This window comes from Cyphellophora attinorum (assembly GCF_001299255.1).
Source record: "Cyphellophora attinorum strain CBS 131958 chromosome Unknown Contig21, whole genome shotgun sequence".
Taxonomy (NCBI): domain Eukaryota; kingdom Fungi; phylum Ascomycota; class Eurotiomycetes; order Chaetothyriales; family Cyphellophoraceae; genus Cyphellophora; species Cyphellophora attinorum.
The window spans coordinates 423,664-450,366 of NW_017253249.1; the positions used below are offsets into that span (position 1 = coordinate 423,664).

General features: G+C 54.6%; 10 protein-coding genes across 10 annotated transcripts; 8 read left to right on the plus strand and 2 right to left on the minus strand.

The window, feature by feature from the left end:
• Positions 1–81: 81 nt before the first annotated feature.
• AB675_3193 (uncharacterized protein) lies at positions 82–1,518 on the plus strand (the record flags this gene model as incomplete). The annotated part of the gene is made up of 1 exon (XM_018143223.1): positions 82–1,518. One exon carries the CDS (start codon positions 82–84, stop codon positions 1,516–1,518), a length of 1,437 nt encoding a protein of 478 aa, XP_017997968.1.
• Positions 1,519–1,541: 23 nt separating this feature from the next.
• On the plus strand, positions 1,542–2,006 carry AB675_3194 (uncharacterized protein; the record flags this gene model as incomplete). Its single annotated transcript, XM_018143224.1, has 1 exon — positions 1,542–2,006. One exon carries the CDS (start codon positions 1,542–1,544, stop codon positions 2,004–2,006), a length of 465 nt encoding a protein of 154 aa, XP_017997816.1.
• Positions 2,007–5,056: 3,050 nt separating this feature from the next.
• Positions 5,057–7,508, plus strand: AB675_3196 (uncharacterized protein; the record flags this gene model as incomplete). The annotated part of the gene is made up of 2 exons (XM_018143225.1): positions 5,057–7,218; positions 7,265–7,508. 2 exons carry the CDS (start codon positions 5,057–5,059, stop codon positions 7,506–7,508), a joined length of 2,406 nt encoding a protein of 801 aa, XP_017997942.1.
• A 1,575-nt stretch (positions 7,509–9,083) lies between these two features.
• AB675_3197 (uncharacterized protein) lies at positions 9,084–10,353 on the plus strand (the record flags this gene model as incomplete). The annotated part of the gene is made up of 2 exons (XM_018143226.1): positions 9,084–9,130; positions 9,372–10,353. The coding sequence occupies 2 exons, from the start codon at positions 9,084–9,086 to the stop codon at positions 10,351–10,353; spliced, it is 1,029 nt and encodes a 342-aa protein (XP_017997862.1).
• Positions 10,354–11,314: 961 nt separating this feature from the next.
• On the plus strand, positions 11,315–12,665 carry AB675_3198 (uncharacterized protein; the record flags this gene model as incomplete). The annotated part of the gene is made up of 3 exons (XM_018143227.1): positions 11,315–11,338; positions 11,395–11,529; positions 11,580–12,665. The coding sequence occupies 3 exons, from the start codon at positions 11,315–11,317 to the stop codon at positions 12,663–12,665; spliced, it is 1,245 nt and encodes a 414-aa protein (XP_017997919.1).
• Positions 12,666–13,466: 801 nt separating this feature from the next.
• AB675_3199 (uncharacterized protein) lies at positions 13,467–14,558 on the plus strand (the record flags this gene model as incomplete). Its single annotated transcript, XM_018143228.1, has 1 exon — positions 13,467–14,558. One exon carries the CDS (start codon positions 13,467–13,469, stop codon positions 14,556–14,558), a length of 1,092 nt encoding a protein of 363 aa, XP_017997838.1.
• A 377-nt stretch (positions 14,559–14,935) lies between these two features.
• AB675_3200 (uncharacterized protein) lies at positions 14,936–16,020 on the plus strand (the record flags this gene model as incomplete). The annotated part of the gene is made up of 4 exons (XM_018143231.1): positions 14,936–15,292; positions 15,342–15,544; positions 15,589–15,786; positions 15,852–16,020. 4 exons carry the CDS (start codon positions 14,936–14,938, stop codon positions 16,018–16,020), a joined length of 927 nt encoding a protein of 308 aa, XP_017997896.1.
• Positions 16,021–16,731: 711 nt separating this feature from the next.
• AB675_3201 (Bud site selection protein 6) lies at positions 16,732–20,137 on the plus strand (the record flags this gene model as incomplete). The annotated part of the gene is made up of 3 exons (XM_018143232.1): positions 16,732–16,905; positions 16,965–18,983; positions 19,067–20,137. The coding sequence occupies 3 exons, from the start codon at positions 16,732–16,734 to the stop codon at positions 20,135–20,137; spliced, it is 3,264 nt and encodes a 1,087-aa protein (XP_017997861.1).
• Positions 20,138–21,226: 1,089 nt separating this feature from the next.
• AB675_3202 (Peroxisomal acyl-coenzyme A oxidase 1) lies at positions 21,227–23,326 on the minus strand (the record flags this gene model as incomplete). The annotated part of the gene is made up of 1 exon (XM_018143233.1): positions 21,227–23,326. One exon carries the CDS (start codon positions 23,324–23,326, stop codon positions 21,227–21,229), a length of 2,100 nt encoding a protein of 699 aa, XP_017997799.1.
• Positions 23,327–24,507: 1,181 nt separating this feature from the next.
• Positions 24,508–26,001, minus strand: AB675_3203 (uncharacterized protein; the record flags this gene model as incomplete). The annotated part of the gene is made up of 2 exons (XM_018143234.1): positions 24,508–25,298; positions 25,821–26,001. 2 exons carry the CDS (start codon positions 25,999–26,001, stop codon positions 24,508–24,510), a joined length of 972 nt encoding a protein of 323 aa, XP_017997923.1.
• Between the last annotated feature and the right edge of the window lie 702 nt (positions 26,002–26,703).

Consider the following 26,703-nt stretch of genomic DNA (forward strand, 5'->3'; position numbering starts at 1 on the left):
ATTCGTGGGCATGGCACCCACCAGTCGAACCCAAACAGCTCTCAACATCATGGCCATTCTCGACGACACAAATCAAATACCATGCCTCGCGGTCCTCTCACAGCACTCTCCGCAGAGGAGCGGCAGCTTACGCAACGCAAACTTGCTATTGCTATGTATGGCTATTCCTGGTTGAAACCCGCTGGGTGTAGTAAAACAATGCTGGGCAGACGTGAAGAGGAGCTTGAACGCGAAGAAATCGAACGTCAGATGAGAGAAACCGAGATGCAAGAACGTATGGCTGCTGAGGCGGATGAGATGGAAAGACAGGCGGAGCGGAACGCCGAAGGTGATGCTGCTGGCATGAACGATCGAGACCTGGACGACGAGGTCCCTGACGCCGATGGAGAAGCCGAGGCCAACGATGATGATTGGCGCGATATGGTGTCGGAAGCAGGCGAAGGTGACATGGGTGGAAGAGATCTAGACGACGACATCCCCTCAGCTGCAGACGATGAAGCCAGCGATGTGTTCTCGGATGACTCGAATCCACAACCTCAGAGCAGTCCGCAGCGCGACTCTTGGACGTACGACACGAGACGTGAGCCGAGCACGCCTTCGATCGATGGGCAGGACGTCAATGCTGATGCAGATGCGGCCCTTCGAAGAATCCGTGCTCAAGCCCGTTTGCAACGCCAAGCAGGCTACCAGCGAAGACCGGGCGCACCAGGCTCAGACTACGACGTCGACGAGCGGGACGCCGAAGCAATGGCACTGGCCGACGAGATGCTTGACGAAGACGAGATGGGCGAAACGAGCTTTGCATCAAACAGGTATGGCGTACACGGCGAGTCCGTAGCCGAGCGAGATCTGGACGACTCCGTGCCAGAAGCCGACTCAGGTGAATGGGAACACACTGATAGTGACGAGGAATTGCCGATAAGCAGTCCGCCGCGAAGTCGTAGACACGCTCAACCACATCAAAGTCGCACATCTGGGTTCGGGGCTCAGGACGACGAGGACGAAGAGATGGATATAAGCTACATTCCAACAACGGCACAGGAGACCGCCGCAAGAGCTGCAGCCCGCCGAAGCATCAACGCTCAGCATATTGCCCGATCCAACTCGCCCTATGCGGCCAATCCGGGTCCACCTGCAGCAGGACGCACCCCTCGCAGACAAGGTACCGGCGTCCGAGTCGTCAGCGGTAACGCGGCTCTCATCTCTCCCACGGTGATGGGCACAAGCTCGCATGATCGTCGACAACAGAGTCGGGAAGGCAGTGCTGTGTCCAGCTCAGTCGCCAGTAGTGGCAGGCCATCTTCTCGGCAGTCGTCGGGCAGAGGAGGCGGGCTGACGGGCAGCACAAGAAGAGGTCTGAGGAGTCAAGCACAGCGAAGCTCATCGCAAGTTGGTGGCAGCAGTCAAATGCAGTCTTTTGAGACGCCTACAGTTGTTCCGGCTATGCTCCTACGGCGACTGGCCCGCTTCTCGGTGAAGACAGCTCGTTCGCGATGGGAACAGGTATGGGTCTCATGACAGGCGAATCGGGATTTGACTCCATGCGTCGAGGTCCAGGTTATCAGGTGCCTCAGCCGAGAGACGTCCCAGTCCCGGAGACTGCGGAAGGCACAGCAGCAGCGAACGGTCGGAGGAACTGGCTAAACCCATCTGGCGCGCGACGAAATCTGTTTGGCCTGCCGAGTCGTGCACCCTCAAACAATTCCACCGCAAACGCTCGAGACGCAGAAGCTGGCAGTGGCAGTGGCAGTGGCGGTCTCTTCACTCCAGAAAGTCTTCCCAGTCATAGCATTCCGTTTCCAGCAGGCGGCCGCGGCGCTGCAGGCCAACGAACGGTACAGTTTGAGACGCCTGATCAGGGTTTGGATGCAGCCACTGGTAGCTCGGTCTTCGGGGCAGATGGTGGCGATGACGGTGGCGATGGCGTAGCGGGCAGGCAGACGAGGAGTGGGAGGTTGCTTGCTGGATTCGCTCGGCGGACTGGTGGCAGACGAGGTGCTGGCTGAGTACGAGTCTGTGACCGGCTCGGGACAGGAATGTGACCATGCCTCATAGACTAAAGATGTACTATGTCCTAAACGCCTTGCTTCGCTCCGCAGCATAAAACACTGGGTAATGTACAACCAGCCTTTCCGTACCTTGCCATGCAAAGTGTGTGTCCGTCATTCAGATGAAGTCCTCCTTGACAGGCATCTCACCCGTACGATACAATTGCCTTCATCATCTTCCGTTTCGGGGTAGAACCTTATCACATCAAAGGCCTTCCCATCTCTATAGTTCCTCTCGAATCCAGCTCTGACATCGAGCAGGTACCAGAGCAACAACAGCACAGGACCCATCCACCATTGAAAAGCGCCGCGGAACTAGAACAGCCAAACCCACACAAACAACAACCACACCGCCGCAAAGAACCCCAACCACACCTTCCACCCCACCCCCGTCTTCTCCGCCATGCGCAGCATCCTCCGCATCGTGCCTTTCAATCTCACACTCGTGTTCTCGAACCCCGTGTTGATCTGGTCCGCCAGCGAGCTGCTGTCGCGGATCTCATCGCCAATCGCGATCGTGAGTTGTTTTAGTTGTCCGACTTTTTGCGACAGGAGGGTGGTGGCGGTGTTGTCGTTTTGGGACTCGAGTCTTCGAGGACCGCGGCGGAGTACTGGCCTTTGCGGTTTGGGGTCGCGGGGCGGAAGCCGGATTGTTGGGGTTGGGGGAGGCCGTTTGAGGTTGAGCCAGGGAAGGCGTAGGGGTTGGGTTGGGAGGAGTTATGGTGGGTGTAGGGTGAGGAGGAGCGGAAGTCGGAGGTGGAGGAGGAGGGGCGGCTTTGGGTGGTGTTGTTGCCCGGGTAGGAGTCGAAGAGGGTTGAGGTGGCGGGGGTGCGGCGGTTGAGGGAGGAGTAGCGGCTGGGTGGGAGGTTAGAGTTGGTTCTAATGGAGCACGGGTGAGGTGTGAGAGGTTCTTACTTGGACATGGTGGTGCTTGTTGGATGAGATGTGGGACGAAGGTGGTGTTGGTAGAGCGGCTCGCTAGCAGAACGACAGGGACTTCATGGCTCAAGGTGTTACAGTCTCCGTAGCTTGATGACTGCCTCGATCAGCATACGTGGCTTGTTTGACTTGCAGCCTGAGGCTTGGTGGCATGATGGCAAAATAAATGGGCAATGTTCTTCGAGTTGGAGATGATATTCATTGACGCCAAGCATGACTTCACGTTTCTGGAGACGGCGGCTTTGTTATACATTTCCTCCACTGCCAATGCAGGTGTACCTCTGAAGGCCTCCCTGGGGAAACTGCACGACCGAGTGCTTTCATTGTGCTCATGATCACCGATCTTCATTCACTGAAGGTGTTCCCGTCTGTGACCCGGCGCTCGACTCGAGCGCAGGTCATCTTCACTCTCGACATGGGCAATATATATCTACGGTAGGCAATGACGACCTTTCGCAAGGTGTTGGCATTGTCCCAAGATTGCTTGTTGGAACAAGTCGCATCGGCAAACCAGCAGGAGGTCTAACAGGCAGACTCACTTCGCTTGTTGATCCAGCTGAGCGAAATCTCGCGCGCCCCTAAGCATAGTGCGCCGAGCGCGGCGAAGCAGCCCATCACTGCGGATGCTTGTGCCAGCAGCAAGTAATTCAATCACGGTCACAGCCAGGACATCATGTTGCCGGCGGTCTATGGCTTCCATGCATTAGCGGATGTGTCCCGGTTAACGGTAGCTCCCAGTCTTGACGAGGGCACGACACTGTTACGTTCCAGTTGAGAATTACGATCGTGCAGGGCCAGATGGTCTTTCCTCGAACTTTGATCGTTCAATACCTCCTCCTCAAGTCGTTGCCGCTGGCCAGAGATGACGGACACGAGTCGCTGGATCATGAACGACCACAAGTGTCGGGTATCGTCGGCGGATGCTGCGGCTCAGGGTTGCTGCGCGGACGACAGAAGCTTTGATGTCTCATGTCAGCAGTACTTGTGTGGCCACAGATGCAGTGATATATATAGCAAGCATATATGATGGTGACAGCTCATGCTCAAGAAGGAGATGCTTCGCAGTCTTCAGACTCCTCGGATCGCCTGGCCTAATCTCTCATCCTGACCATGTCCATATGGACAGCCTCGCGATGTGGCTCAAACAACGGCGCCTGCGGCTAAGGATGCCAACTCACCTGAAGCAACGATCTTGATCGCTGTCAAGCGCGGACATGGTCGCAGCTTGACATGAACAGCATGGCCGCGAAGATAGGAAAAGTCGATGCCAACATCCATGCCAAAATCATTGAGTGACTGATCAGCGATGCTTGTTGGAAAGGAAATTGAGAACGGAGTTTTTTTGAAGGACTTCGCAAGCTGTAATTGGGTGGATGGGCCTGGTACGGAGGCCACGCACCTGGTGAGTCGCGGAGATTAGACGACAGCCTCGTCGAGCCCAGGCGAACTTCGTTAAACAGGAAACAATCGCTTGGGAGCGCGATAGAACCGCGTTAAGCTAGTTGTACTACACCCATGACTCTCGAGTTCACCTCTTGGACGAATGCCCAACGGAAATCATCATGTCTCGAGGACGTCGCTGCTGCCGCCAGGACAGTATGGACTGCCAGTGAGGAAAGTGGATCGAGCTTTGAAAAGAAAGTGCAAGCCACAAATCTGCGGGCATGCCAAGCAGCAAGGCCCCATGAGCTTAAGGTTGCAGGTGCTCCTTTCGCGGCTCACCCCTGCACTCCACCCCGAGTTCAGGTCGAGAACGACGAGACCTCTCTTCCTGCTATCATTGTACCTCATTCATCCTCGAGTCTACAGCTTCAGGTACACGGGCGATAGCGGCCATTGTCACTCCTTCCAGTCACCCCTTTGGTCTCTTTACTCACCCCAGTCAATCTTTTTGTACAGTGTTGTTTACCTCCTTCCGGACTTGTCGAGGTCGCGCCTTTGTTTGCTGCTACCCCCTAGCACCGGGACCACGACATTCTGAACCGATCCAGCAGCACGTACCAACCAAACGACAATAATGTGTTGAACAGATCGAGCTACGAATACCCAGAAACGCCCGTCCTGCCGGCATGGATCAGATACCCGATCCATATCAAGATGAACCTCAGTTCCGGCCGCGGCACCCCAATGCCAATCCAGTACCGCTCCCCGATGCCCAGCTGGACTACTTTTTAGAAGAGCATACTCCGGCCCTCGAGTTACGAGATGTCACGCGTACTCTGTCAGAGCGAGCTGCCTCGACCACCGCCTCAGCATGTGGTCCAAATGATACCACTGGACCTTGCGAGCGCCCGGTCAAGGGGAGCGATACGACTATGCCCATTGTCGTGGGCACTGTTGTTCCCATCACTATTGCCATAATTGTGTTGATCTTCCTGCATCGGCGGCATGTAAGAAACCTTCGTAAAGAGGACATGGAAGACAAACACGGTTCGCTGGATTTTGGTATGGGTGAGGGACGAAGACCGCTGCACAACAAGTCAAAACGGTGGAAGAAGCAACCTCCTCCACCTCCCGAGATGACGATGGCAGATGCGAAAGCAGCCCTGAGAGCTGAGCGTGGCTTGTCGATCGACTTGGGCAACAACCCCTACCTTCTTCCAGCTGGCCTCGCAAACTCACGAGAATCGTTGCATAGTATGTCTCGAACCGCAAATCTGGGAGACGACAAGTATCAAAGGACAAACTTCATTCCAGACGACGGGTCAATACGATCGCCTTCTGTGAGGGGCATGCGTCGTGCCGATGACTCTTCCAGCTTCTCTGGCTCGACAAAATACCGCAACGATGCTGAATCGAGTCGGTCGCTCATTCATGGCAGCAATGGTCTACGACCGACGCCTCCTGCTAAGGCTTACTCGCCTGTCCCATTCGAGCGAACTGCGTCACCCTCACCTGCCAACCTGCTTGCACCATCGATCCCGGAAGCACGTGAATCAGTTGTCAGTACAACTAGCAACGCTGCTGCATTCCGAGCAAGCAACAATTATCTGGGCTCCTATATCCGCGGCGGCGCTGGTGCCCCCAAGCAAGATAAGCCTGAGGACAAATCAAAGCAAGCAGAAATCAAGGTCACGGAAGCTGAAGTCATCCCCACGCCGCCAGAAAAAGAATACAGGTCACAACCACCAGTCCTGCCTGCCGTAGTCATGAATGAGGAGCCTCTGGAACACGGTCGACTCTCAATCTATGATGATGATAAAGCCACAGCCCCGGTGACTGAGGAATCTCAAAGACCACCTCGAACGGCAAGTATGCCTGTAGACCGAGAACCGCAGATTCCGCAATTCAGCGTCATGGACTTTGACAGCCAAGGCACGACCCCACAGGACAGCAGAGAACAGTCACAATATGGAGTTGCTCAACCTGCGTCACAAGAGCAGAGTAGAGCGGCATCTGGCTACAGTCAGTACAACCAATCTGAGCAAGCACCTGGTCAGCACGTTCGCCAAGAATCCAACCAAGCTCAGCAGTATCAGGCATATGCAGATTCGAGCCATGGCCAGTACGACCAGTCTCAGCCGACCACTGGCCAGCACAGCCGACAAGAATCTCAGCAACCTCAGCAATACCAACAGTACGACGATCAGGATGACTACTATGATCCTGAGGACACGTATAGTGTGTATGATGAGTATGAAGACTACGACCAACGACGGATGACTTGGGGTATGCGTCCTCTACCACCTGACGATCCAAGCGAGAATCCAGAGCAAAGGGCGAATCGAATTCGATCGTTCTACAAGGAGTACTTTGACGAGAGCGGAAAGCCAGGCGGCGGCAACATGGCTCAGTACTACGATGGTGCCGAAGACTACTACGATTATTATGACGAGCAAGATTACTACCCACCAAGAGGCATGTCGGCACAGGGCGGTCGCCACCGTGCCATGTCCAATGGGAGCTACATGAGCCACGGCGGACCACGAGCTTACTCGTCTGCGTCAGGACAATATGGTCGACGACCGCCACCGAGACAGCGAATGCCGCCGAAGAAGAGAATGCCTCCTCCCAAAGCACTCAATGTCTTACCCACACCTTCGGCCTTGAAGGATGATACCTTCCTGCTGGATCTCGCTGTGGACTTCGCACCGCCCGATCGAGCCAAGTTGCAGCGAGCTGGAACTCCAGATAGTCGTCGGGGTGGTGATCAGCGGCCATACTCTCCGTCTGTGCGTGCTTTCACGCCTCTACAGTCCTCGTACGACGATATGGCAGTCCTTCCTAGCCCGTAAGTATTCCTCGCCCATGTCCTTGGCCTAGCTGACAGATTCCAGGCACTTGTTGCGCAAATCGGGCACATTCACTGGCCTCGACTTCGCACCACCTGGTCGTATTCGTGCTGCTGATAGCATGAGCGAGGCAGGCAGTATTCGCAGTGCTCGATCCGGCATTTCCAAAATGCATGAGCACAGCATCCGAACCGGTGCTTACCGTGTGTCTAGAATCCCGAGGGAAGTTGCTGGTACGCGGGACGAGATCAGCGACGCATTGAAGCCGAAGTGGGATATGAACAGATGAGCGCGGTCAGCTGCATCGACTGCTAGCTATTGATCAGCGTCATATGGCTTTGTGTTGTACATTATCGCATGACAAGGAGTCCAGAAGTCTGGACAACCTCGTGGGATCGCCAGAACATGCAATCGGTCGTTTGGAACCTCGTCGGAGTTAAGTAAAAGAATATTTGTGGTGAAAGTGTACATTTCGAGGATGATGATTATGGACTGGCCAGCTAGAAAGGCGGCATCATATGAAGGCATAGAGCGGACATTATGTATATCTCTTCAGACAGATGTAGTGTATCCACTGCGCTCCCTCCATCTGTATGGCAAAGTCAAAATTGATATTGCACTGGCAATATCTCACCCGCCCTTGCCTAGGCACTCTCGTTCATCTTCTGTAAAGCGACGCCTTGCATAGCGGGCTTTCGTTTCATCAAGACAACGTCTGATCTACGGTCGATCAGGACGATTCTCCCGTAGCCGAAGCAAGCAATGACGTGCAGAGCAACGGACAGCATGTCCTCATGATCATGATATGCAGGATGCTTACACAGTATACAATGCAATTGACCATAGCCAAACTCTCGCCGAGTATGCACGGTACAACAAACAACGGCTACCTGCATACGTCACCCTATTTCGCTTACGGGATCGTGCGGCTTCATCCATCGTGGGGACCACAGATTTGGGTATGTCGGCAGCAGCCAACTTTTGGTGGCGAAGGACATATCAGATATCCTTCTGAGCCTTAACACGTCTTGTGGTAAGGGCTTAGCCAACGAGAGGATCTGACACCTGCAGATTTCGATCTCATCGCTGGGACGAGTTGTTGGAAGAGGGTGGTAATCTGCGTGTTTTCTAATGTTCAGGTTGCATTCCCCGGCAAGGATGGTGAAACTAGTAGATCATCGTCCTGATCCACACCGTTTGTGTGTCAAGGATGCAGCGTCCGTCCCGAGGAGAATCGGAATCGAGATTCAATGACTGTCAGAACACCATTACTTCACCTTGCGCAGGGCAATCGATGTGCCGCTGGCATTATCGTTGGAAGACACCGTACCAGTTGTCAGCAAGTGTCATATGAGCAGATGAGTGTACCTCAACGCGGAAAAGGGGATGATTCAAACCCTGCAGCAGAGAAATCGAAGTCAAAAACCACGAGACTTTTCTGGGCTTAATTTAGCCTGGTCTTGGCTGGGTTTTACTGGTGAACCGCAGCGAACTCCTCAAGAAGGACACCCCGGCCGGCCCTACTCTTCCGCTTACTCGTTTCCTGTTCTTGCTCTTGCTCCTGCCGTGCAATCTGACTTCCTTCTCAACACCTTGCCGACGCCATCAACATCACATCATCCCTCACAATATCTATAAACCTCCTCGTCAGCCAAAGACTGTTGCTAGCTTGCGTGAGCCGAGGTGTCTGCCGCGCATAGTGCGCTCAGGGGATGGAATAGCTACAACTACGCGATTGTCCTATACAGACCTGTTTGAAACACGCTCAATTCATCTTCCGTCATCGACCTCGACGCGTCCGCTCGCCGTGCCGGGACTTCATACTACGGGTCGGTGGTAGACGTTCTTGTACTACATCGCAACGATGTCCAACACAACAGGTATGCACATGCTCTGCCCCATCCGCCTTCCGTATGTCGGTCGCAAGCCTGTTTGCGGACTGACCAATGCATCACAGTCTCAAGTACATCGTTGAGTTCCACCACTGACCCTACTACCACTCAAGATACCAGCACTCCTACTACGGAACCCACTACCACACCCTCACCTTCCACTACATCCGTAATAGAACCCTCAACCACTACATTGCCCCCATCAACTGAAACGACATCAATACCTCCCTCTACCACGACCGTACTACCATCATCCACAGTTGTATCTACAACAGTCTCAGCACCTCAGAAACGGTTCAACAATCGACAATAACCGAATCACCAACGAATCCCACAGAAGCGCCGCGCACTTCCGTCGTTGAGATAACGTCGACGATCACATCCGCACGAGTTGTACCTACAACCCAGGTCACAGCCTCATCGAGCGAATCTCCTACGCCTTCCGCTTTATCAGCTGGAGATCAAAGTGGTGGAAGTGGTGGCGGTCTCGGCACAGGTGGCACAATCGCCATCGCAGTCGTCATACCGATAGCCGCAATCGCAGGACTGCTCATATTTGGTTTCTGGTTCTGGCGGAAACGCAAGGCAAGGAAGAATGCCGAGGAGATGCGGAAGAGCGAGATGGCCGAGTACGGTTTCAATCCCAATAATGACCCAACACTGGCTCCCGTAGGTGGTGCATCGTACGCAGAAGATCAGTCTGAGATGACAGAGGACAACTCTGGATATCGAGGCTGGGGCGCAACAAACTCTGCTCGCAATCCTAGCAACACAAATGGCTCGCGGGGTCCCGGCTTCAGCGATTCTGGCAGTCAGCCCGGTGGCCAGTACCCTAGCCCAAACGCGTATTCGGATGCATACTCGGGCGATCCGATGCTCGGCCACGGTGAAGGCTATGATGGTGTCGGTGCTTTGGGTGGTGCGGCCGCTGCTGGTGCTGCCGCGGGTGTAGCACGAAATCGCAGCCAGCAACACGGGAATGGCGTCCACCGTGGTCCGTCAAATGCATCTTCGGCCTATTCCAACCGGCCACCGTCAGAAGCGAGCTCAGACACCCCAAGCATGCCGCAACCATACTACGAACAGGAACAGCCATATAATGACCACGGTGCATATGGAGATGGCACATACGGTGGCGGCGGACAGCCGGTCGTCAGAGATGTGGATGCCAGAAGGAATACTCGCATTGCACAGGCACCGAGCTACCCGACCGGGCAGGGCGGCATCAGCCAAAACTTTTGATTTAGCGATATATCATTTGTGGTATCTAGCATATATAATGTGTGCATATTGTCAGTCATGTACACGAATATATGACCATCCAGCATTTTCAGGCATAGCGGACAGGTGTAACAGAAAAAGTTGGGTTGGTGTATCTACCTGAAAATAATACTATTGTCATCTGTCTGCATTCCAATTTCTTGGCGTTCATGGAATCATACGTGTGACCTACGAGACAGGTTCCCAGCATTTCTAGTTCATATCTAGAAATCTCTACTATGCTTGAACACCCATACAATTACAGGACAAGATGTCATGGGCTTCACCTGACGGAAGTCGATGTCGTGTCCCCGTTCGTTTACCGCATCGTCGTCCTCTCGTCACTGACCGACCGCCGTGCCGTCGACGATGCTAAAATGCTATAAAGCGCATGCTATAGCTTCTTGGTAATGAGCGTCCCGCCAGACCAGGTCGCACGTTTGCAGACTCCGGGGGGGGCGCTGTCACTTTTGTCCTGAGCTATCACAATTATGATGAAGATGATTCTCCTCACTGACATTGGTCTTCTACTGTCGAGAAACGCTGAGCGACGACGAGATATCTTATCACATTTTCTAAAGAAGGGATTTGTTGACGAATCGTCAGCACAATTGCATGCAGAAATATGGAGATTTGTGCTATCGCCATAATCTATCAACTCTAGGTACCTGAGAAACATGTCAACTAGAATCCAGTCAAGTTCCGACCTACATCTGGACGGGGTTTCTCAGCATATCTTGACGTCTCTAAGAAACCGTTAGAGACCTCAAGACACAGCGTGCGCACTACGTTGGCCTCTTTGAGCCCGAATGTTAAAACTCTCTTTCCGCAGACGAGCTGTTGGCTTGCATTCAGGAGTCTACCAACATTGATCGACCCTTGCTTGCTGCATCCTCTGGAGCTCGCCGCCGATCAAAGTCGTCTGCTACTGCTCGTCAACGCCATGTCGGCTTCTGGCAGTCATAAGGTAAGCTACCTGAAACAGTCCGCCCGTGCTGCTGCGCGATAGGACGCTGACACTAGGCCGTGCAGCGCGTCGCGAGTCGCGAGCTCGAGCGTCACTTCGACTTCGATGACTTCTTGAAAGCCCACCCGGACGCTCCTTCGAAACGTGCGAAGCAATATCCGGCGGATGCCGGTGGCGACTCCGCCGCGGCTGTCGCCCTGGCCGTTCCCGATGAGCCTCTGTCTCTCAGACTCTCGAGAAGACAGCCCAACGCATTCCAGACAAGCTGGCCTTTCTGCTCAACACAGCCGTCACAAAATCGGAAGTAGCAGTTGATCTAACTTCAGATCCGCCGGCAGCCACTCTCCAGCAGAACGCGCCTGAAGAGAATCAAACGGCTGGTGCCGCTGGACCGGCGCTCAAGACGACCCCTCCAACATCGAATAGTCTTGCGGTCGTTGAAGGTCAGCCTGACGCGGAGACCAACATTGAGAATGATACCTCCGGCGAACTTGACGAAAGCTCGAGCGAAGCTGATGACAAGAGCACGGTCTTCACGACGGGCAAATACGACGTCTTCGACATGGCAGACCTGCAATTGCAGCAAAGTCTCCAGCAACGTCCGGGGAGGCCTTTGGACTACAAGGCACTCCTCGTACAACTCCGCAGCAGACAGGATGGTGCCCAGCAAGACCTGGATGGGAGGCTTTCCATTTGCATTCGTGGCGACCACGAAACAGAGGGTACTGCATCGGGAAGTGGAGCAACGAAGACGACGAAAGGATACGGACGGATGAGGTCTGTCATGCCCGGCTTCCAAGCGCAGCTAGACGGCTCAGAATTCGATGTGGGCATCGCCAATCTGCGCAAGACTTCGTCCTTGGATCTGACGTGGACCAACAATCAATGCTTCTTTCCCACTCAACCTTGGCCACCAGGCAGGTATTCGCGCCCTCCACCCTCAAATGAGCCAGGCTTCGTCGGCCAGCCTGTGAACGTCAGTGGCGACAGCGATGGCTTCGCAAAGTCGTTCAGACTCAGTGGTGACCTCAAGATCTATGAACGACCTGTCTATACCGATCCTGACGATGGTACCTGCATCTTTCGTGGAGTCATCTATATGGACGTGAATTGCCTTGCCTCTCATGTTGGTGGTCAGGATAATGTTGCAAGCAGCGCTTTCTGGCTGCTGCGATCCAAGAAGGGCATGAATAAGCTCGACAGGGAGCGAGTGAGCTATTTAGAGACTTATGTGAGAGATGAGTTGTCCGACGATGGTTACGAGGACCTGGGATCTATGTGGAGAGAATTTGGACGATATAGGAAGGCAAAGTACAGGTACTGGTGAAAGAGAGACTTGTACGGGCGCTCACGCTTACGGTCGTGCACCCGACAAGCAAGCAAGCCGTGGGCGCAAGAACCGAGCGTCTTCTCCAGCTCGGTCCAAGGATCTCTACAGCGCCCTCCCTGGCTAAGATTTCTCAATCTTCTTCTCAGCGTTTTGACCCTCAAGTGAGACTCATCTCGTCCTATCGACTCGATCAGCGAAAGAACGAGAGGTCTTCAGCGCCCTCCCAGGCCTGAAATCCACAATGAGTAGCATACAGGCTTGGTCATTAAAAACGCTCAGTACTTGTGTCCACAGCCTGGCAAGTGCTCACGCCTGGCCCAGCCCGGGGTGATATGCATCTCCGCTGTCGTTCGTTGTTGTCTCTGCCCGTCGCTACTATCTATCAACTGATAGAATATAATTGCTTCCAGCAAAGAGTATCGGCCACGTCATGCTTTAATAGCCGCGGCTTACGATGACTACGAGCTCAACGCTCCAGTAAGATGCTACTGGGATCTGTGCACTGCGAGTGACTTGTACAGATGTCTGCCACTAGTCGATCGATCCGAAGGCCTGGGTTGTTGTGCTGCTGAGTTCAGACCGGATGACATGCTTGTAAGAACTTTTCGAGACCGGATGACAAGGATAGCTTTTAAGACAAAGCGGTTGAGAGAGGTCGCCTCGCCGCCTTTTATTTCCCCAGTAGCCATAAATTTTCTGGTCCACGTACTTTCACCTTTGCATCCGTTCCACGTGTCCAACGCGCTACTCATGAACGTCTATTAAATTTCTTTGGCCTCTGACAAGTCACACAGCACGATGCTCAACCTCAAGCAATCTAAGGTCTCTAAGCCGCCGTCGAGTAAAACGAAGGTGAAGAGTCCATCAAAGGCGTCCTCGAAATCGAAGTACAATCCGACATCAGCATCACTTGACAAAGCGCTCGCCAACATCACTTCTACGGATGAGATTCAAGCACCGACTACCAAGGCAGAGGCTCGACCCGTCACATCAAAAAGTAGCACGAAAACCCGCTCAATACCCAAACAGGACCAACCACCACAGCAGCTGACCGACATCCTCCGGCAACTTGCGTCGTCCGAGCCATCTCTTCGCCGATTTGCCCTCACGCAAGTCCTCACGCTTCTCAATCAACAAAATTTCACGTCCACCGAGCTCCAACAAATTTGGCGGGCCCTCTACATCGCCCTCTATATGCATGACTCCAAGTCGGCTGTTTCGGTACAGAACCTTGCAAGGACACTGGCTGGCACTCTGCGGACGGTCTACGAGCGGGACTCATTGGATGACGAGGCGAGTGAGGATGACAAAGGGGAGGAGCCCGACTACTCCGACGACTTTCCACAGAGTGCAGCCTGGGCGAACGCGTTCTGGGAGGAGTTAGCCAGGGAGTGGCCAGTGATCGACCAGTGGCGTATGAACAAAGTGTTGATGCTGGTGAGGTTCTGGATCAGCGAGGGGTTTGCCATCGTGAGTGAAATGGCTGGGCTGGTGAGTGGTGACTGGGAGGAGGCTACAGTCGACGATGATCTGTGGGGAAACTTCATCGCCGATATTGTTGCGCTACCTCTGGAAGCGACGCGGAAGTTGCCCGATGGGCTCCGAATGCATGTTCTGGACGTTTGGGGGGACGAGCTGGAGAGAATAAATCAGGCTGGCAAAGAAGACGAGGAGAGCGGGTCAACGGATGCGGCTGAGGAAGAAGACCATGAAGAGCGGCGGAGATCTTTGGTTGCCATGTTGCTTATGCCCGTGAGAGAGCTGAGCATCTTCCGTAATGGTGGCAGTGGTGATGGTGATAGTGTTCCCAACATGCCGAAGAATGTGAGGGTGCGGGCGAAGGAGGTGCTGAAGAACCACGGCGCTGTGTTTGATCCTCCATTCGGATAGATACTCTGGTTGTACCATATATATTACCACAGACTCCATCGTCGTATCGACTGGAGTTCACAATCTATCTGAGTGTCATTTGCACGCGTGGGTAGGGCACTTGGAGATTTTGGTAGTAATATGATGAAGCGGCCGCCGGGCAGGCCTGATCGACTTTTCCAGCCATCCAACTTTTTGTTGGTCACCACAAATTTGTTCGCGCCAGCACGCGCAACGTGCCTCTACTCTTCTTTAATTTGTACCTGGTAGAGATTGTGATCCAATATTCTCAAGTAGACTGGAGCTTGCACGTCCCGTCCGAAAGCTGAAGTCGCATTCCAGTCACGCCAATCCGCTCAATTCGCCATCCCGGCGGATGCGCCCGCAGCCTCGGCGGAATGTTGTTCGCGCTCCCGCCCTCGCTGCTCCTCCTCATCAGCACCGCAGCTTTCACTGCTGCTGGTCAGCAACATCCCCATCCACGCGAACTAGACCCAGACTTCAAGTACTTCCCCGAATACGAACATATACTGCGGCGAGACTTAGCTATACGGCGCAAGCTACAATGGCAGATGCCGATTGGGGTACAGAAGATGGGGGTTGACCCGGGCGAGAAGTTCTATCTGGACTACTGGATCTTTGATCCGGAGCCGGCGTTCTCACACAATGCGTCGCAGCAGGCTCAGTTGGGAGGATGTATGAGGGCGCATCTTGGACCCTCGGACAGCGTCAACAATGAGGCACAGAACCGCGAAGTATGGGGACTGGGACGATTATTCCGCCGCCAGTCCAACTGTCCTTCAGGCTCGAACGCCTGTCCCAATCGATCTGATCGTTGCTGCCCGAGCGGCTCGACGTGTCAGACCATACCGGATGCTGGCAACGGGGACATTGGGTGTTGTCCAGCCGGCGAGACATGCGGGACGATACTGGGTGACTGCCCTGACGGATCGAATGGATGCGACGGTGGGGGATGTTGCGGGGATGGGTATGCTTGCTTTCAAAATGTATGCATTCAGACTGGGACAACGACTGTCCTGGTAGCGCCTAGCAGCACGTCTGCACCACCAGTCGCCATTGGAACGACCACCGTCACGTCATATACTACGATCACACCGTCCAATTCAGTGCCTACGGTTGTGGCGACTACCATTGTTGTCATAAACACCATCACCGCTACGCTGCCGGACCCTGGGACTACGACTGAGACAGCGAGGTCGACCGCAACCACCACCGTGTGTCCAGACCAGTACCGAAGCTGCCCCGCGAGTCTTGGAGGCGGATGCTGCCACACGGACCGCGCCTGTGGGACAGGCCAGCTGTGTCCAGCGAGCTCTGGCCTCCAACCGCCCGATCGGCCCAACAGCGATACATCAAGCACCAATTCTGGAACGGCGTCCGAGACGAGTCTAGCACCTGGCGCGTGTCCGACGGGATTCTACGCGTGCAAGGCTTTCCATCAGGGTGGCTGCTGCCAGACTGATCGCGACTGCGACACGACTTCGTGCCCGCCGTTGGGGACTACTACGGTCGTGGACACAGGCGGTGTTACGATCGAGGCGCCTACGGGTGTTGTAGCAGGGGCCAATGCGCCAACGGGAACATGTCAATCAGGGTGGAACAGTTGTGCGGCGAGTCTGAGTGGTGGCTGCTGCCCGACCGGGTATGCATGTGAGGTGTCTACGTGCCGGGCTGACTCTTCGGAGGTGGCGGGCGGGGTCGGAAAGGCGCAGCCTCAGAGCGGTGCGTCGGTTTGGGGAAGGGAGGTGGATGTGCTGGTTATGGTGGTTGCGGTGCTGGTTTGTAGTTCGACTTTAGCGTTAGGTGTGTTTCTTTAGGATAGATACCATAGTCATTTGCGGATCGGGCAGTAGATACGACAGCATCCGGCTGGCTACAGTCTAGACATCCACATCTGCATATAGTCATGCTAAACCAAGAATAAATGAAACATCGGTACTTCTGAGCCGAAATATTGAAGACATTGAGAAATGGCGGGAGTGGACCCCCATGCTCCAATGCTCCTCCCCTGCCACCACCACCCCTGCTTCTGGGCATTCACCCCCATCGTCATGTCTGGTCACGAGCACTGAGCACTGCATCTTCTCTCTAGCTCCTCCACGCCCCGAATAAACCTGCACAGATGAAGGTCCGAGCGTCATGATTAGGTCCATGCCGACCTTAAGTATAAAATATGCAGTCCAGCACAATCCCGCGGCAGTACCAACCTCCGCGCCGCCAACAGACCGTCCCCGAGCGTGAGCCTCCGGAGCCTGCGATCAACACCATGTCTGCCTCTGCCTCGACGTCGCAGGTGCCACAAGGACGGACATCGTCGGGCAGCGGCCGGTCGCAGAAGAATGCGAATGTAATGCTCCCATCATGACCCTGAGCCGCATGCAAGATGGACTGACAGTCGACGAACAGCCGGACAAGCAGATCTCCCAGATCGAGAAGAGCGTGACACACCTCCTCGTCGCTACCAAACAGCTCCTCGAGACTCTCACGCAATGGTCGCGCGGTCAGGCACAGGAAGAGGAGGTCTCAGATGTCTACGTTCGCCTGGGCTACGAGTTCAACCTGGCCTGTCGGGCATTCAATTCGATCGGTGTTGAGACCGCAGATCTGGGAAATGTGCCTGATCTGCTGCGACACATCCTCGAGGACACCCTCAGTCAGCCTGCGTCGCCCCAGGCGCTGGACAACTACCTGCCGAGAATACGCGATATCATCATAACTCTCCTGCATGGGTTGAAGAGGAAACAGAGCAAGCTGAGAGGAAAGGGGAGCAAGGACTCGACTGGCTCAGCTGGTGGGCGAGCGCCGCCTGTGAGAAATGCCAGTCTGGCATCGAGCGCGAGTAATGAGACGGGAATCACGCAGATGCTGGAGGGTGTGCCTTCGACGCAGAGTCCAGCTCGTGCAGGGAGTCCTTCGAGCAGTCACAGCAGAGATCAGAGTGGCGATGGCGACTACAACACCTGGTCGGCCAATAGTGCAAGTGGCTCGTTGAGTCGAGGTTCTGTCAATCGACATAGCATGCGTCGTGAGCCATCAATACCTCAGTCCGACACTGATTCCACCCTGTCGAGTGCGACGGCACAGAATATTCCCGTACAGCCACCCTTCGAGGCAAATGTCCGGCCGCCGTCAGAAGTCAACTTCCCTCATCCTCCGCCTCCACCTCCGAAACAGACAGATGCTTTGGCGCAGTTGCAAAGAGGAGGTGATCTGGAGAGAAGGGCGTCCCGCCGATTCTCAGCATACCAGATCTCCAAGCATTTGGGCGCATCACCGAATGGCATCCCAATTCCTCCGACGCAGAACTCGCCTATACCGAATCGTGGTCGAGAGGTGCGAGAGTCCATGACTGCAGTCCGATCACGGACTTCGCAGTATAGGAAACAGCCGCAGCAGAAGCTCGATCCGTCACCCAGTCGAAGTGGCACGATCAAGGCACCAGAGACCATCTCAGAAGAAGAGCCTGCTCTTAGCACATCCCTCAGTTCGGGCAACTTCCCCAAGGTCACGCCGCCCGATGAAGCTGGTGACGATGACAGCCCTATTGCGAAGACGCCCGACGAATACCACAAGCCGAGATCACCACAAGACAAAAGAGATGCACCCATACTGAGCGCCACGCTTAACGGGCCTATGAGTCCCCCGGATTCGGTGCTCAGTGCCAATTTTCCGACGCCGCAGGATGAGAAACCGGAGCATGAATTCGAGCCGGAGAAGAGGGCTGATGACGATGCAGTGGCTGTGGAACAGAAGACTCGAGATGTCATGACTCCTCCGCCCATTCAGACGACAGACTTGAACTCATCACCGCCACAGGGTAAAGATCTGACGCTCTTCTTGCAGTATAGGTCCAAGATCAAGAAATTCGTCCTTCCAGAAGGCTACGAGGAACTGACATTCGCTCGACTACAGCTCGCTTTCATCGAGAAGTTCTCCTGGAACACCAACGAAACAGGTCTTGAGCTACCAGAGATCTACATACAAGACCCTGTGTCCGGCGTACGCCACGAGCTTGAAGATCTGTCCGACGTCAAAGATAGATCAGTGCTAGTCTTGAACATCGAAGCCCTAGACGAAGTCAAGAAGCATTTCGACGAAGGCATGTCCGGCATCACACAAACCCTCAACGCCTTCAAACTCCAGCTCGAATCGCAAGGCAACATGATGACCCGCTTTTCCGACCGTCAACTCGAGGCCTCCAAAGAGATGGCACGCATGTCTGCCCTTCCCAGCGTCCTGACGCCCAAGCCTTCATCCTCAACGCCCGCCACGAACAACAAAACCTCCAACGTCGCTTCATCGCATGCCTCCCTCCAAGAAGTCCAATCCCTCCGCCGGGACATCGCCATTCTACGCCAAACCTACGGCTCCATGTCCTCCGACTTCAGCTCCGCGATGACCGAGATCCGTGCCAAAGCTGCCAACGTCAAATCCATCGCCGCCATTGCCGCTACTCCATCCTACGAAGCGATGCCGGGCGCGCACACATCAACTCTGGCAAGAAACAGCTCTCCTCCGAGACCGAAACACTCATCAACCGCGTCGACGACCTAGCGGATATCGTAGAAGAGCTGCGGAAAGACGTCGTCACCCGCGGCGTGCGGCCACTGCCACGACAGCTGGAAGGCGTGAGCAAGGAGATTTCGGGCACGATGAAAGAACTCGTCAAGCTCAAAGACTTTGTCAAGCGTGAAAAGCCAATATGGACGAAGATCTGGGAGCAGGAGCTGAAGATGGTCATGTCTGAGCGCGACGACCTTACTCAACGAGATGAAATCATTGCTGATCTAGACGGGGATCTGAAGGATGTGACGGATATCTTCAGTCTAGTGGAGGAGGCGACCAAGCAGCAGAACTTGCAGGCGCAACAGCAGGGCGGAGCTTCCGTTATTGGACCTAGCGGTCTGCGGTCCACTTCCGGACGTAACCTGAGTTTCGAGACAGGCGACGTCGATCCGCATGAAGCGAAGTCCGGGATGCTCGACGAAGTGCGCGCGCTGGAACCGAACCATGAGTCAAGACTAGAAGCTATCGAACGAGCAGAGCGAGCGAGGCAGAAAGAGCTGCAGAGTCGCAAGGGTGGCGCGTTTCAACAAGAGGTCGAGAATTTTGTGGAGGAAGGGAAGTTGAAGAAGACGGGTGGAGTGGAGGAGATTGAGCGGCAGAGGAGAATCAAGGATGAGAAGGCGCAGAGGGAGAATTGGGAGACGATGGAGAGGCAGCGGGTTGAGGTTGAGGAACGCAGGCTCAAGAGACAGATGGAGAAGCAGGCGAGGGAGGATGCACGGAGGCAACAGCAGCAAGCGGAAGCGGAAGCACAGGCGGGTGGTGAGGGCGGGGAAGGTGGGCAGCAGCAACAGCAACAGCAAGAAGATGCGAATGATACCAGTCAGGAAGGTGAAGCGGTGTTTGAGGACGCGAAGGAGGTGCCGAGTTCGACGAGTGGAGGGGATCTGAAGGGTGCTGCTGAGGGTGGAGGTGGTGGGGGACCGCCAACGCTGCCAGAGATTGAGACCAGTGCCACAGGCGAGGCTGGAAAAAGCGGTACGTCTTTTCTTGAAGATTCAGATCGAGAGTGAGAGGAGTGTCTGTGGTTGTATCGATTCAGCGGGCGGGAGCCATACAGGCCGCCCCGAGTTTCTTTGGCTGGAAAATTCTTTTTCGTTTCCTGCTTTGATGTGATCCCAGAAGTGATGCGCGGTGTGGTCTCTATCATCTCTTGAGGTCTAGTCGGATCTCGTCTCATATCTGCCATTTCGTAACGAGCAGCCATACTGATTGGATGCGATTAGGGGCCGAAGACAAGAAGAAAGCTGGGAACCGCAGTAGCTGGTGGCAGCCTGCTGTGTTTGCGAGCAGCTGATCTAAGGCGAGTTGCGACCAGATCCACGACATGCACAACAGCCAATCTGCGAAAGGTGTACTTGAGGAAGGCGTGATTGATTGATTGAGCAAAGTGGTTCGTGAATGAAGGCGCGGTCGGGCCAATGACGATCGCGGCAGCAACAAGCCGTGGGAGGAGCGATTGGGGGATCGCGTTGGAGGTAGGAGCGAACGAGGCATGAACCGGCCAGGAAGGCTGAGGAAGGAGCAGTTGAGAAGAGGAAGGTGTGGGTGAGGAAGGTGTGGTCGAGGAAGGAGCTCTCCGGGAATAACCTCTTGCAGAAGGAGCTCTCGACGAAATGTGCCTTCGGGAAAGGCGCGGACGAGGAAGGAGCTGTCGAAGAAGTTGTTTTTGAGGGAGTTTGTCTGTGTTGGCTGGCTCAGCGGGAGGGCGAGATCTTGAGAGTACTACCCCGTTTCGCTCTCGGAAGGCCTCTGGCACTTTTGTTCTGGCAATTCACATCGTGCCTCCTAATTTGTGTGCTACAGTTGGGGACTTGGGCGAGCGAGCAAGCGAAGGCGTTACGTGGCGATTACTTGCACTTCATCATGAAGTATTGGAGCATGAGGAAGGCAGATCAATATTCTGTATTCATTTTCATTGTGGAGTGTATGTACTGTAAAGCAAAAAGAGATGCAGAAAAGTATCGCCTCTCCCCTTTTGTATGCCCGCCGCTCAAGATGACCACCGTCCTCAACGGGACACAGCCAGCAAATGGAGACACCATTCAATCACAAACCAATGCAGCAGCTCGAAGGCAAAGCATCATCTCCAAACCATTTAATCACAACTTGCTCCGCAAATCCTGCCTGTCATCTTGTCGGAACAGAACCTTCGAATTCGGATCCGGATCGAATGTGATCGAGTTCATTGGGTTCAGCTCACTTGCGCGATGGAACATATCCTCGTACACTTTGCCGTCATACCTACCCAGACTGCTATCCAGCAGCCAGTCTGGGAACTTCCACGCATCGACCAATCGCACTGCGTGCGGGCGAATCTCGTCCAGCAGCGTCATCACCGCCTTCGTCCTCGCCAGCGTAATCTGCCGGATTGTAGTAGCCTGCGACGAGAAGAATTCGGACGCTTCCTGCTCGAGCGTGTTCAGCGCGAAGAGACGGTAGAGCTTCTTCAATAGTTCGATCGTGTCGCTGTCGAGCTCCTTCTTCGTAGCCTCCTCCTTGAAGAGGGCATCATGGAAGTTCTTCACGACCATGTACTGCGCATGTGCCTTGCTGAGGCGGTAGAAATCAACCAACAATGAGTTCCATGACTTCTTGTCCTCGTCGCGGTGGCGGAGGGCTTCGAAAGTGAGATGAGCGACGCGCCAGGCGAAGGCATCGACGATCTCAGCGTCTTCACCGAGGACATCGAAGGCGGCGCCCATGTCTTGGCGTTTGAGGTAGATGCTAAGGATGCGATGGGTGTCGTTGTCTTGGACGTTGCCCTTGAGGACGGCGCGGGCGGACTTGAGGAGGTAGCGCGAGACTTGTTGGGTGAGCATGTAGTTGTCGCCTTCCCAGGTGACGGTAGGAAGATAGTCGGCGTACCAGCTGCCGACGCCGGCGAAAGAAGAGTAGCCGTGGCCACCCATGGCTCGGCGGCAGACTTCGAGACCTTCGGCCGCGACGGTGGACGAGTAGGACTTGAGCGCACAGCTCGTGGCGTGCAGGTCGGCGAGGAGGTCTGGGCCTGGAGAGGTCTCTTCTGGTCCGGGAGCACGGCTGCTCTCGTCGCTTGGGCGTTGAGAAGCCATTCGCTTCTGGTTTTCCTCGTACAGCGCGATCATGCCTCGACCGGTGAAGTGGAGGGCGAAGGTCGCGGCAAGAAGTGGCAGCAGTCTGATCTGGACCATCTTGTAGTTGAGCACCTGATTCTCGCCGGGCTCTGATGGAGGAGCGTCGCGGTCTTGGAACTGGCGGCGAACAGCGCAGTACCTAGTAGCGATGGTGACGCCTCGAGCGAGGGTAGCACCAGCCTGGAGGACGATCGTGCTTCGGATGTATGTGAGCGTGCCGTAGATCAGCGACGGATTTGCTGGGCGGACATATTTGCTGGTTTTAGGATCCACGCCGGAGAAGCGAGCAAGCATGTTGACATGTGGGATCTTGACCTTGTTGAACAATAGGAAGCCGTTGTCCATGGTGTTGTAGCCGAATTTGGGACCGATATCGCCAACATGGATGTTCTCGAGGGTCTTATGGGTTTTCAGATCTCTGATCTGGACCACAAATGGATGAGGACCATACGACTTGCCGTTGATGATGAGCTGAGCCATGACAGCGGCATGATTTGCAGTCTTGCCGAGTGAGCCGATCCACCACTTGGACGCTGTGAGATGAGGCGAGTGAATGGTGAATGTCTTGTCTTCGGCGTTCCAAGTCGCGGTAGTCTCGAGACCTCGTACATTCGATCCGTGGCCCAGCTCAGTCTGAGCATAGCAGCCGATGTACTCATACCTCTCTGCCTTCTCGAGGAAGAGCTTGTGCTGCTCAGGTGTACCCTGCTCCTTGAGAGTCTTGAGAAACATGCCTGCGTGGAGACCATACGGCCCAGGCTCGGACAGCAACTCGTTTGCAATGTGGTATTCCCTCTCATCCCATCCATGCTTCTCACTCAGCTGGCGAAGACGTTTGCCGCGTGCAAGGGCAGCTTCCATGCGCTCTGTGCGGCCTCTGAAGTAGTTCTGCGATTTGTCGAAGACCGGGTCAGCTTGGAGGATCTTGAGGATGCGTGCCCGCTTGTCGAGCTCTTGCTTGGTGAAGAGAAAGTCGGCCAATTGATCGATGTTCAGCTTGGACTTGGAGCGCTCTTGCTCGAGAAGCTCAGAGCCTTGAGGGCCAGATGGCTTGAGGGCCTTGACCCAGGCTGGATTCGTAGGCATCGTGATGAGAGTGGTCTGAGAGAAGCAAACGAAGGTGTAGTTGAACAAGAGGAAAATCGGAATGCTCAGGATCTTATAGAACGAACCTCCCTCCTACTTCACACGACTCGGCATGTGTATCACACAAAACTAAGTGTCGGAGTTGGCTTTCTTTTGAGAATAATAATCCCTAGCTCATCATCAAGTGCTGACGAGCCGAGGCAGAAAATATGTTTATGTCATGATCCCTGTCAAAGCAGCGACGATCTATTGCCGATGAGGTCTAGACCAGATCGGACTTTATCGATATCGCAGATTGTTTTGACGACACGGCAAGGCAACACATCCAGGGGTCGGAATTTGTACCAGACGCCTTGATTGCGCTGTAGATGACATGGCAGCGATCACGCCGACGAGCTCGAAGAGAACGATCGCCACGGGCTGGACCAACTGGTGACGACGTCAAAGTGAGCACTGTTCACGATTTCGATCAGGCAGCGACGACGTCAATGAGAACAATGTCTACGACTTGGATCAGAAAGCAGCGAGGTCGTCTTTGAGGTATTCTTGATGTGGACTATTGTGCTGTACACACGCTCATTTGTGTACAGTCACCATTGATGTATACCCATATTGATCTTTAAGGCTGGAGAATGCCCAGATCAACCCCTATCCCGTCCACTATCAACCCCTTCCCCTTCCATGGCGCTATACTCATTGGGCGTCCCCAAAGGTATGCCCAACACCCTTCACCCCCGCGTTGCTCGGGTAGACCTCCTCCAATCCTGCTTATCAGGCATCCGAAGCCCACACCAAGCACTCCTCTCGTTCGATTGAGCCTTCTTGCTCTTGTGTTCCAGGCTGTACTCGTGACGTTCTGGAGGCTGACACTCCCTTTCGCCACAAGCACAACCAATATTGACTGTCGTGGCAATTATTCCAATTCCACCGCTTGTCACCAAGTAAGTTGTTGCAGAAACAGGAACAAGTCGCTTTTGTTTTTTGATTTGTGTTGCTGACTTGTGGCGCTGATTTTTGGTCTTGATTTTTGTTGTTGATATGTGTTGCTTCCACTCTAGCTCCGATAGCCCTTGTTTTCTTCGGGAGGACAGCTAGAAGCGGAAACAACGACGCTGCCGCTCTTGGTCCGATAGCCCTGTTTGTGTTTGGAGGACAGCAAGAAGCGGTTCTGGGACGAAGAGCTAGTACCATGGCCGATTAAAGCCATCCACGTACTCATTCACGGCGGCCATGTCCTCATCCGTGATGACTCCGAATCCCTCATGGGTAAGTGCTGGGGCAGCAGCGACCGGATCCAGCGGGAATGAGTTGATCCACGCTAGGCCGTCCATGTCAGGAACGACATTCGCCGGGGCGGCCTCTGTAACGGGAGGCACAGGATTGGTGTCGAAATACGACTCGCTGTTGAAGGCAGGGGCGAAGCTCGCTGGGGCGGCCTCTGTGTGGTCGGCGAAGTCGAAGTTGAAACCCTCGGTCTGAAATTGGAGCTGAGAATGCTCCTGCTGGGGGGCCTCCTCGAAGGCAAACTCCGGGTCGAAAATGTCGAAAGCTTCCGTGAGCCCAGCGGAGGCCTCGTCGGGCACGGGGCCGAGATTCGCTGAGGTGGCCTCTGTGACGGGAGGCACAGAATTGTTGGCGACGAAAGTAGACCCGTTGGTGATTGCAGGGTCGATGGTCGCTGGGGCGGCCTCTCTGACGTCGGCCACGGGAGTGGAAGCGAAGTACTGAACGAAGCCCTCAGCGTTGGAGTTGAGAGGCTCCTCGAGATAGTGTTGTGTGGAGGCCTCCATGGTGACGACAGGGGCCTCCTCGAGCGCGGGGTCGATGCTTGCCGCGTTGTTCTCTGTATTGTTGCCCGCAGGCAGAGGAGCAGCAGCAGTATTGAGATCGCTATAGTTGTTTGGAGCCCAGCCGTATCCCGTGCCGATCCAGTATGCGTGGTTATTGTTGTGATTGACGACGGCAGCAGCATCTGCTTCAAGAGCAGGAGCTACATGAGCTTGTGCTGGTTGTTGTTGATCAGCAAAGAGTGCTGGATCTGCTTGTTGTTGACCAGCGGGAGGAATTGCAACAAGTTGTTGTTGTTGCTGCTGCTGCTGCTGCTGCCGCCGTCGTTGTTGCTGCTGCTGTTCTTGTTGTCCTTGTTGTTGTGAATCAGCAGGAGGAGGAGTGTGGTTTCGGTTTCTGCCTCCAACCAGCACGGGTTTTTCGCCAGGACAGCACGTTGTGATGTGACGCTGGACGTTCGACCAGAGGCCCTGATAGTCACCCCGTGGGCAAACATGGTACTTGTCCTCGTTATGCTTGTTGTTGATGTGCTTTTGCATATTCTGAGGGTCGCTGCATATGTGTTCGCAAGCCCCATCGTTCCCGGGGCACTTGCTGATCGTGAACTTGTGGAAGGCCGCCTGGTGGGCCTTGAGCAGCTGCTTGCTTGTGTATACAGCTGGGCAGGCGTGCTGTCTCGAATGCACGTCTGCAAACGATTTATCACAGCGGTGTTCGCCCAAAGTCTTGTTCTTCTTTGCCTTGGCCGGGGCCGCCTTCGTAGCTACAGCTACATCGAGTGTCTTGCTCCCATACTGGAGAGTCAGCACCCATTTGTTGCGTGCTTGATTCAAGTGGTATCCCTCCCTAACAACGGCCAGAACATCGATTGGTTTCAAGTCCGCCATTGTCGTTTCTGTTGCTGCCGCCGTTTCTGTTCTTGTTCTTGTGTGTTGCTGGTTCTGTTTCTGTGCTGTACGCTGCAGTTTCTTTTCCGTGCAATGTACTCTGGTTTCTGTGATGAGGCGCAGGAAGGAGAATGGGAATCTGGAGGCCATACTTATTGCAGACCGGGCGAAGCAGTTCAGCTCGTCGCCTGACGGATACTGAGTGTGACTCCCTGCAGTACCAGTACTTGCACGGCGGGACCGTGACTCGAGGGTGGAAGCGCAGCAAGGTTTGTAAACAGCGGTAACCCGCACCAATGAGAACAGGGGCGGGAGCATCACGGGGAGAAGCAGAGCTGAAGCCAATGGCCATAGCATTTTTTCCAGTATCTCAATGCATGTGCGGCTGCAGCTCCCTCAGTCCGCGTTCAGTTCGCTCGATCTGACCGGGAATCGAGCAGGCTCACCGAGACGATCATTCTCATACCAATTTCGCTGCCGTCCGGCTGTCTGTGCGTCGAGATAGAGGCTCTGAAAGCACGGGGAGGCCTCTCCGTGACGATTCCGCATACCACTTGGCTCCCTCTGATAGGACGGGAAATCTCTGAAAACACACCTGACTAGCGTCGGCGCAGTCAGCTCTGATTCACGCCATGAAGCTTTCAGGGTGAAAAACTTGTCAGTAGGTTGGAACCAACTGAGGGCAAGGTCCCGTGAGAGGCC